Source organism: Octopus bimaculoides, chromosome 2, assembly GCF_001194135.2.
Source record: "Octopus bimaculoides isolate UCB-OBI-ISO-001 chromosome 2, ASM119413v2, whole genome shotgun sequence".
NCBI classification, from domain to species: Eukaryota; Metazoa; Mollusca; class Cephalopoda; order Octopoda; family Octopodidae; genus Octopus; species Octopus bimaculoides.
The window spans coordinates 83,527,708-83,538,952 of NC_068982.1; the positions used below are offsets into that span (position 1 = coordinate 83,527,708).

General features: G+C 38.4%; 1 protein-coding gene across 1 annotated transcript in view; it reads right to left on the reverse strand.

Moving 5' to 3' along the window:
* The window catches only part of LOC106872534 (cdc42-interacting protein 4 homolog), a 197,327-nt gene that overhangs the window by 130,323 nt on the left and 55,759 nt on the right, over positions 1–11,245 (reverse strand). Inside the window, exon 6 of the mRNA XM_052965856.1 lies at positions 10,152–10,373. Within this exon, the coding sequence (XP_052821816.1) occupies positions 10,152–10,373 (222 nt within the window). The remainder of the gene's footprint in view (positions 1–10,151; positions 10,374–11,245) is intronic.

Here is an 11,245-nt window from a genome sequence, read left to right on the forward strand (position 1 = left end):
CATCATCGTAGTTTAACATCCGCTTTCCATGCTGGCAAGGGTTGGACAATTTGACTGAGAACTGGCAAGCCAGGAGGCTGCACCAAGCTCCAATCTGATTTGGCAAAGTTTTACAGCTGGATGCCCTACCTAACATCAACCACTCTGAGAGTATAGTGGGTGCTTTTATGTGCCACCAACACTGGCACCAGCCACGCTTGAATTGTGCTTTTACATTCCACTGGCACAAGTGCCAGTCATGTGGCACTGGGCATCAACCATGCTTGAATGATGCTTTTTACATGCCAGTCAGGCCACACTGGCATTGGCCACACTTGAATGGTGATTTAATTTCAATCTGCACGGGTACCAGTCAGGCAGCAACGGCATTAGCCACACTTGGATGGTGCCTTTTATATGCCACCTGCACAGGTGCCAGTCAGGCGGCACTGGCATCGGCCATACTTGAATGATGCATTTTACATGCCACTGGCAGAGATGCAAGTCAAGCAGCACTGTCATCGGCCATGACTACAATTTCACTTGGTTCAACAGGTCTTCACAAGCATGAGTCTCATCAAGCACAGCATAGCTCCAAAGGTCTCAGTCACTTGCCATTGCCTCTGTGAGGCCCAACGTTTGAAGGTCGTGCTTCACCACCTCATCCCATGTCTTCCTCGGTCTACATCTACCATAGGTTCCCTCCACTGTTAGGGTGTGACACTTGGTCACACAGCTGTCCTCATCCATATGCATCACATGACATACCAGTGCAGTCATCTCTCTTGCACACCGAATTTGATGCTTCTTAGGTCCAACTTTTCTCTCAGAGTACTTACATGCTGTCATGTATGCACACTGACATTACATATCCAGCGGAGCATACTAGCTTAATTTCTTTCAAGCCTATGCATGTCCTCAGCAATCCAGCCCATGTTTCACTACCGTGTAGCATGGCTTTTCACACACATGCATCATACAGTCTGCATTTTACTCTGAGTGAGGCCCTTTGCTACCCTATGATTTATTAATAATGATAAAATATTTTTTGGCTAATTTCTGAAAGAAAATCGGCATTTTTTTGTATTTGCTGCCGATAAGGTAAACCGCACATGCGCGGTAAATTTTGAAAAATTAAGCATATAAGCATTAGTCATGTTTTCTATGTAGTGCTTCGTGTTTATATGTTAAATCTAGGTTATTCCGCTGAAGATAGCTGACTTTGCAAAATATTTTATTTTGCTAAAATAGCTTGAAACCATGGTACGGAAAATAGATTGGTAAATGTTTTTATTTTTCATTCCCTTTCGAAATTATCCTTAATTGTGGTATAGAGTTTTTGGCTGCTCTTTCTAGCGGGTTAGATGTCCTATTGTAGGCATCTCTGTATTTTAAATGAATAATATATATATATATATAGGTGTGGCTGTGTGATAAGAAGCTTGCTTCCCAACCACATAGTTCTGGGTTCAGTCCCACAGTGTGGCACCTGGAGAAGTGTCTTCTACTACAACCACAGGCTGACGAAAGCCCTGTGTGTGGATTTGGCAGACGGAAATTGAAAGAAGCCGCTTGTGTATATATATGTAAATATCTATGTATGTGTGTCTTTGTGTCTGTTTACCACTACAGCTTGAAAACAGGTGCTGGTGTGTTTACATTTTTGTGACTTAGCTGTTCAGTAAAAGAAACCAATAGAATAAGTACTAGGCTTAAAAAAATATATCCTGGAGTTGATTTGTTTAACTAAAATCATTCAAAGTGGTGCCCCAGCATAGCCATAGTCAAATGACTGAAACAAGTAAAAGGTAAAAGATACAGATATATATATATATATATATATATATTCTTAGCACTAGCAGTGTAAGCACTAGCAGTGTATTCAATGGCCATTGTTACGCAATTTGCTTTTGATGAAGGAGGGTGTTCAACACAGTTGCCCTCTTTTGAGTTTCTTTACTTGGTATAGGTTCATCTGAGAACTTAGACAGCAGAAGTTCAAGGTGTTTCTTAAACATATCTAACCCTACTCCATGAAGATCTCTCAGATGTTTTGTCGGGGCATTAAATAGCTGTGGGCCCTTGAATCGCAAGCTTTTGCAGTACATGATCCTCACTGTAGATAGGATAGCTGGGACCTTCGGAACAGTGTAGTTATGTCCAGTTCAGCGGCTGGTATAGTTCTTGATGCTTAGTTTGATGCCAGCCCCTCCAGGATCTTCCATATGCATATCACTGCTCATCTCTCTTTGCCCGAGGGATTAGAGTCATAACTTTCTCAAGCTCTCCCAGTAGCTCAGCTGTCACACTGATGCAACCATCCTGGTGTAGCACCACTGAACTGTATCAAGGTCTGCTATTAATTTGACGATGCTGGGTGAATACACTTCAGAGTAGTAGTGCAGATGGCTAAGTGGTTCTATATCCGCCATAGAGCCAGCATATTTTCCTGATCCCTTGTTCTGAAGGCTCTTGGAAACTATTCAGCCATTTACTTGCACATTGCCATCATCTTTGTAGAATGAGGCATTGTTACTCATATCAATTCCCAGATCATGCACTGTACTTGACTCTGAGATTGTTGCTCTTTTTGGTCCAATGTGGGCACAAGCTAGCTGACAGTGGAGGGGTTGGAATTCACTTGCATTAAATTGCATATTGTTTTCTTCAGCCCATTTATACATGGCATCTAGGTCTTTCTGTAGAAGATTACCATCGATGTGGTCAAACATCCTGGAAGCAAAGAAGCACTTGACCAACAACTTTCAAGCCGCAAATAATGACATCTCACTGTTGTATGGGCTCTGCAACAATCATAAAGTGATCACTGATCTGGTGATAGGGCCACCAACAAGACCAGTCTGCAGAGCCAACATTGCCAGCAACTATAGGATGTCCTACTTCCTCTCATATGCCCTGTAATCAAATTGTGCCTGGATGTGTGTGGCAGCACAGAAGACCTTTTCAGCAGAATCAATGAATGCAACCACACCTGTAACGTGACAGGATGCATAATAGGCAGTATGGATGTAGTGTCCCTATACCTATCCATAAATACTGATTTTGCTGTGGACAAATGTGCAGAGATGAACAGTAAGAGCAATGTGGAGTTTTGTGATATTGACACAGAGGAACTGGACCTCCTCCTTAGGCTTACATGGGACAAAGAGTACCTAGACAAACATGACCTTAGCTGTTTTTGCTCCAGTAGATCAGTAAGAGGGAGACCCCCTACTGCAACCACATTGGCCAAGAAGACTCTTTGTGAGAGAGAGAATGAGTGAACCAGCACCATGTGGACCCCTGAAAACTATGGTCAGGTGAGAAAAATGGTTGCACATGCAGTAGGTGCAAGTACCAAAATCACTCTAAAGGGCAACATGTTCAAGTTTAATAAGAAGGTATACGCCCAAGAAGACGCAGCCATCAGTGTCAGTATCACTGGTGGTGTGGCTAACCTAGTTATAGTATGGTGGGATAGGAGACGTAAAGAATGATTAGCAGAGAGCTCCATAATCCTAACCATGTACTCCCGCTATGTGGATGATATCACAATAGTAGCAAAAGTAACCCTATAAGATAGTGTCTATGAACTAGAAGCTAGCATCATGGAGAGTATCCAGAAAATAGATAACTTCATCCATCAGAGTATTAAAGTAACAGTAGATTCCCCCAGAAGTACCCTAACTAAAGACTACAAGTTTTAGGCATAGTACTATGGCTAGAAACTCGGAATAATAAGGTCTAGATCCCTCATTCCTCCTATGCCAAACCCATGACCTCTAAATATTTGGTCCACAAGAATGCAGCTATTGCAGACAACATCAAGTTGAATATCCTAATAGTGGACTTGGTAAGAATGATGAGAAATGTGACCTGCAGATGCAATCCAACAGAATTAGAAAGACACATACACTTCATTCACCACATGCAGTTGTCTGGCTACAGCCAAAGGGATAGGATTAGAGTGTACAAAGGAGCCAGGGCTAAGTACAAGACCATCATGGGGAATGATGCAAATGGGGTCTGCCCAGTATAAAGAAGTAAATCCTGGAATAGCATAGAAAGAACCAAGAAGAAGGTAGATAAGGCCAACTCAGGTATGACAACCAAAAATACCAGAGCATCATGTTCATTGATGCTACCTTGAGCAGAAAACTAGCATACCATCTTAAGAAAATCTTAGTTAATATGAATCTATAGATTGAAGCAGTAGAAAGACTAAAGACCTCCATAAAATCCCTGATCTATAGAACATATCCATTTGAAAGGTCCCCATGCAAGGATAACAACTGTATAAAATATAGGATGAATCCACATGTAAACTGTAAGATTAGGAATATTGTGTGGAGCAACGGTGCAAAAACAGGACAATCACATACATTGGGGAGACAGCACGTAACATAGGTAAATGGATAGGTGAACAATAGCAGGAGCTCAAGGAGGAGAAAAGCTCTCATTTCTCAAGGAGAAAAGCTCTACCAATATGCTCAATTAAAACATGAGGGCTCATAGATATTAAGATATTATCAATACATAGAACATACACAACAGATTACAGAAGCCTCAACAGAAGATATGAATGAAATAACCCCCTTTCCACTCCACCACACTATTCAACCTGAGCACTAAAGACAGAATGAGAGAAGAAAAAAATACAGATACAAACAGTATAAAATCATATACATACACACACACACAAGACACATACACATACAAAAGTTGATATGAGGAACAAATAAATGAATAAAAACATAAATAAAAGACATGGGTACAAACAGTGTAGTAAGCAAATCAATTTACATACATATATATCATCATCATCGTTTAACATCTGCCTTCCATGCTAACATGGGTTGGACGATTTAACTGAGGACTGGTGAACCTGATGGCTACACCAGGCTCCAATCTGAGCTGGCAGAGTTTCTACAGCTGGATGCCCTTCCTTACACCAACCACTCCGAGAGTGTAATGGGTGCTCTTATGTGCCACCGGCACGAGGGTCAGCCAGGCAGTACTGGCAACGACCTCACTCAAATGTTTTTTCAGATGCCAGTAAGGCAACGCTGGTAACGATCACACTCAAATCGTGTTATTTACGTGCCACAGGCACGGAAGCCAGACAGCTGCTCTGGCAATGATCACGCTCAGATGGTGCTGTTAGTGCTCCACTGGCACAGGTGTCAAATAATCGAATTTGGTTCAATTACGATCTCTATTTCACTTGCCCCAACAGGTCTTCACAAGCAGAGTTTAGTGTCCAATGAAGGAGAGGTTGGCATGGGTGCCAGTCATCGAATTTGGTTCGATTTTGATTTCAGTTGCCTCAACAGGTCTTCGCAAGCAGAGTTTAGTGTCCAATGAAGGAAAGGTACACATAAGTGGGCTGGCTACACCCCGGGCAGAGGCCATGAATTATGGTCTCACTTGGCTTGCTGGGTCTTCTCACGCACTGCATATTTCCAAAGGTCTCGGTCACTAGTCATTGCCTCAGTGAGGCCTAATGTTCTAAAGTCATGCTTCACCACCTTGTCCTAGGTCTTCCTGGGTCTACCTCTTCCACGGGTTCCCTCAACTACTAGGGTGTGTCACTTTTTCACACAGCTATCCTCATCCATTCACGCCACATGACCATACCAGCGCAATCGTCTCTCTTGCACACCACAATTGATGCTTCTTAGGTCCAACTTTTCTCTCAACTCTATCCGAAAGAGAAGCACACTCTTAAGTTATAGAGCAGTCGAGTAGTTAGATAAAGACAGTTATGGTTGGTCTATGGGGTTACCCAGGTTTTCATATCCATAAAGTGCTTAGCTTTACAGTGCCTCTTCAGACCCTAAGGGCTAGTGACCTACAACCTCTCTTTATGGATGTGAAACCCAGGGTAACCCCAAAACTATCTTTATCTCTCTATCTATCTATCTATATTGGTGAGACCAGTAGGTCGATAAGCATAAAAAACACATGCTCCCACATAAAAAGAGAGCACTTATAAGGAAAATAAAAAATATTAACTGAAAAATCAACTGGCTAAAATATTGCCAGCTGCTGTGCACTCCCTTGACAGATATAGCTTTACTGGAACCAAAACTGCATGAAGACTATGATTGGTAATCAAAGAATTGCAAAAGGAAAGTGGGTCGAGTTCTATATTTAAGAGATGAGGAATTATGTACATTATTTACATTTGACGGATATTTGTCCTCATCTTGTTTGTTGTTAACACAACATTTCAGCTGATATATCCTCCAGCCTTCATCAGGTGTCTTGGGGGAAATTTTGAACCTGGGTTCTCATTCCTAAGGTATTTTTTTGATGTTGTTATTATTATTATTATTATTATTATTATTATTGTTATTATTAAGGTCATTGTCTGGAATCGAACTTGGAATCTTGGGGATAGTAGCTTGCGCTCTTAACCACTACGCCATATGCCCATGTAAATAATGAAAAGTGGGTCATTGAGAAAATAAAAGTCAATCCTAAAGTATTTGCTAAAAAGCATAAGGTCATTGTATTATCTGTTGGGCCTCTGACAGATGAAGATGGCATGCTGCATAATGATGCAGATGTGATCGAGATTCTAGAGAAGCAATACTGACCCACTTTCAGCAATCCCAACATTATTAATCCTGACAGCATTGGTTAAACAAACCTCAAGCACACCCAAACCAACATATCATTTGATGCCTTAGATACCATAGCAGCTATTAACAAAATACAACCAATTTAGCTAGAGTTCTGAACGAGTGCTGTCAATTGGCATTCCCCTTAGCTATTCTTTGGAGGAAATCACTGGATGCTGGCCATATTCCTATCACAATCTATTATTCCAATTTTCAAAAAGGGCAACAAATCACTGGCAGTGAATTACAGACTGATTTCACTTACCTCTCATGTCATCAAATTATTTGAGAGGGCGGTAAGACCACAAGTAAAGAGAACATCACCTTTCAAGTAACTAAAAATAAGTAAAGGTAAGCTTGCCAAAGTTTAATGCAGTTTAAATATGGAGATAAAGATTGTTTAGTTTTAGATATTCATCACGTACAGTGTTTTTAGTCAATTTAATCACAGTGGCAGGTGGACAGTCGAAGTAAATAAATAGACAAAATCATTTCACTTTTATAAAAAGATTAAAAAAGTATGGAAGACACTACATACAAAAAAACTATGTCCATTTAGGTCCATTTACGTGGGAGCTCTGTGAAAAATGTTTAGTGCATGACCATCCGTGGAACATAAGTAATGTGTGTGTAAAGTTTGGTGAAAATCAGTTGAGAATAGTGGAAATGTTTGCATTCAGTGTTCCTAGCCAATTTAATCACCATCGCTGGAGGACAATGGAAATAAATAGACAAAATCCTTTCACTTTTATAAAAAGATTAAAAAAGTAAGGAAGACCCTACATAAAAAAACTATGTCCATTTATGCAGGAGCTCTGGGCAAAATGTTATAGTGCATGACCACCCTTGGAAAATGAGTAATGTGTGTGTAAAGTTTGGTGAAAATCGGTTGAGAATTGCAGAAATGTATGCGTTAGTCATTATACACACACATACTGTGACTTATATATACTAGATATACAGATACAAACATACACACACACGCACTCACACACCTTTGTTCCAGCAGGAGAAATCAATAATAGCATTTTAATTTTAAAGACTAGTTAAAATAAATAACACTATAATCAGTACAATATGTAGCAGTGGGAGTGATCAATTAATGTCTTTTAAATTTTAATAGTTTATACTGTAAAATTATTTTAATGTACTTGAGGGAAAAGAGTGATGCTAATAAAGATCAAATTACTATTTACAGATCAAGTCATTTTCGAGAAACATTTTAACTATAATAGCAGAGGTTAGAATAAATGAAGAAATAAGAAGAGTTTGTATATAAGTTTCTGAAGTCCAAGCAATAAACATAGCACATGAAAGCTGCATTAAAAATATTTAATTAATGCCATTCTGCTAATTCATCATAATCTTTTGTCCACATCATTGATATCAAGCCCCGCTGACAGTTACCTGTGATTACTGTGTCTTCACAACTACAGAAGTACAGGGCCGAATTGCTGACTCAGTTTAAAATATTATTATGCCATCCAGGCAAATTATCTACTACGCAGATGCCTGCTAAGTATCCTACGTAGTACTCAATTTTCTAAGTATCTGATCCCACAAATTGTAGTTGATAAATATTATGGTTAAGAGTACTGGAACATTTCATTAAATTCCTTGTCCATTTATAATATGCATTGGGCCATCCTATAAATAATGCGGTTTTTTCAATTGCATAAACTAAAAGTTGGAGGGGGACAGGATAGATTACCTGCATCAACTTGCTGAAAAAGCAAGCAGTAATTTTACCTTGTACTTATTCTTAGTGCAAGTTTTGAAGAGTGTAGTTTGATTTTAAGTTATTTTTTCAAAGCTATAATCAAAGTGAAAAAGGAGCATATTCGGCATATTTTGCTTTATGAGTTCAGTAAAGGCAACAACGCAATGGAAAGTGCAAGGAATATTAATGCAGTCTATGGGGATTGGACAATAAGCATAAGCCAGTGTCAATGGTGGTTCCAGAAATTTCGAACTAGAAAATACAGCCTAGAAGACAAGATTTGTGAAGCTCAACCAGAACGTCCTGCAAACCCTGGTGGAACAAAATCCCATCGTAACTGTTGAGGAACTAGCAAAGAAGTCATTTAACCATTCATTGACATCTGTGTGCCATTGGGTCAATGGGTCCCTCACAAACTTCCCGAGCCTAATCACGTGCAGAGAGTGAATGTGTGCTCTTCTTTGCTGTCATGTTTTACGAATGAACCTTTTTGGATTGAATAGTAACTGATGATGAGAAATGGGTTTGCTATAAAAATGTTAAACGCCAAAGACAGTGGGTAGGAAAAGTGCGAGGAATATTAATGCAGTATATGGTGATCGGACAATAAGCATAAGCCAGTGTCAATAGTAGTTCCAGAAATTTTGATCTGGAAACTACAGCCTAGAAGACAAGCCTCATCCTGAAAGATCTGTAAAGCTTGACAAGGATGTCCTGCAAACCCTGGAACAAAATCCCATCGTAACTGTTGAGGAACTAGCAGAGAATCTTGGATTAGGTCATTCAACCATTCATCGACACCAGTACTAGAAAAAAAACAACCATCTTTAGTTTCAAGATGAAAGGTGTTCTGCCATCAGGATAATGCTCAGCCACATGTAGCAAGGATGACATTCCAACAGCTGGAGCAGTTTGAATGAGAAACGATGCCTCACCCACCTTATTCGTCAGACATTACCCCCATCTGATTATCATTTATTCCACAGTCTTCAAAATCATTTGGATGGAAAAAATATGAATTTTGTAAAGGTCAGAACAGTACTGGAGGAGTATTTTTCATCACAGACAAGTCAATTTTGGAAGAGGGGCCTTGCAAGTCTACCAGATAGATGGAAGAGTATTGTAGAAAATGAAGGAGAGTATATTTTAGATTAAAAAAGAACTTTATCTTAATTTTGAAAAATAAAAGCAGTATAAAAAGCCGCATTATTTATAGGATGACCCAATATATAACAAGTAAAAAAAAAATGATTCATCTACTGAAAAGGATCTCTTTCACTTCCTTTGCAAAACAGAAATCTGCCATACAGATGTCTAATTGAACAAGATACTTTTTCTTGATTAGTCTTCTCTTCTCTGGTTAAATTGATAGCAACCAGAGAATTGCAAAGAATGATTTCAATTATTTTACTTTTTTTGTTACAAATAGAATCAAATCAAAACACATACATCTTTCATTAGAAAGCTTAAGAGCTTTGAGATTGAAACAAGGATAAAATTGACATTGAAAACTTTATACATGTCCCCAACAATGAAACAATATTAACAAAATACAAAAATATAAGATTAGATAATGATAAAGCTTTGCTTTTGATACTCAGTTACACAAACACATGGCAAACTGATAAAATAAATTGGTTCAAGATGTATATTCTGGAAATAGAAAATTGTCTACATAACAGTGTTAGTTCATGCCATAAGTCAAATTAAATTAGAAAAGAAAACGATAGGTTTAAATATAATAGAGAAAGAATGTAACAAAAAAAAAAAAAAAAAAAAAAAAGAGAAAATGAATGAAAATTCAAGCTATAAGTTTTAAATCTCACCTTTGAAGAACCAAATATTGAAAAAAGGCCCCCTCTCTTTTTCGTTCTGCCACCCACAGTTCCAGGTTTTATTTGATTTTTAAAGTCTGTTGATGATTGGGAGCGAGGGGCGGAATTGTGAGGGTAACTATCTCCAGGAGTAGGGCAGCTAAGATCTTCAAATGGAAGGTCCGAAGGATGGGTGAAACCAGATTTGTAGCGCTCAATCACTAACCGAGAATCCTTGGGTGGGGGAAAAGAATAAAAATTGTATTTCAAAATTAAAAACAAATATAAGAATGGGAAATTGTAGATGAACATCAAACAATATGCAATCAGAAAAATATATGTCTGGTAAAGGCTTATGAATTTTTCAATTTAAATATTCAGATTCATTGATTCCAAAAGGAAATGTTCCTTTAATTTGTTTGTAATAGTTTAATTTAATGTCAACATTGTTTTGCCTAATGCATTCATTTGCAAAGTTAGAAATCAAATTTTTGTGTAGTAAAAAGCCCTCCTTAACTCATGTCTAATATGAAATAGAATGATATCAGTGGAACTATAATCTCTATTTCATTGAAATCAATTTCAGTACTCTGTTTTGTCTGGGGAGAGTCATTTTCTTATTGTGCCTTAAAATTTAACACACTCACCGTTAAAATTTCCACTTATTTCTTATTTTTATTTTCCTAAAATTTTCGTTGTGTCTTGAAACCTTTTCAATAGTCTTGACTCTGTCCGTTATTTACATTGCATTCTGTTTTTGCTTTTTTTTTTTGCGCATGCGTGTGTCTCAGTGTGTGTGTATGTATGCATGTATGTGTGCATGTGTGTGTATGTATGTCTGTGTGTGCATGCACATGTATATATGTATGTGTGTGTGTGTGTATGTATATATGTATGTATGTGTGTGTTTGCATGTATGTATGTATGTATGTATTCTGCATTTGTGTGTTTTTTTGTTGTTTTTGTTGTTTTTTTTGTTTTTTTATGTATGTGTGTGCATGTGTGTATATGTATGTGTGTACCTCTGTCTCCTTGTGTGTGCATATCTGAGTGTGTGTGCGTTTGTGCTTTGCTGCTATGTACCATGTTTGCATGTATGGGTGCAC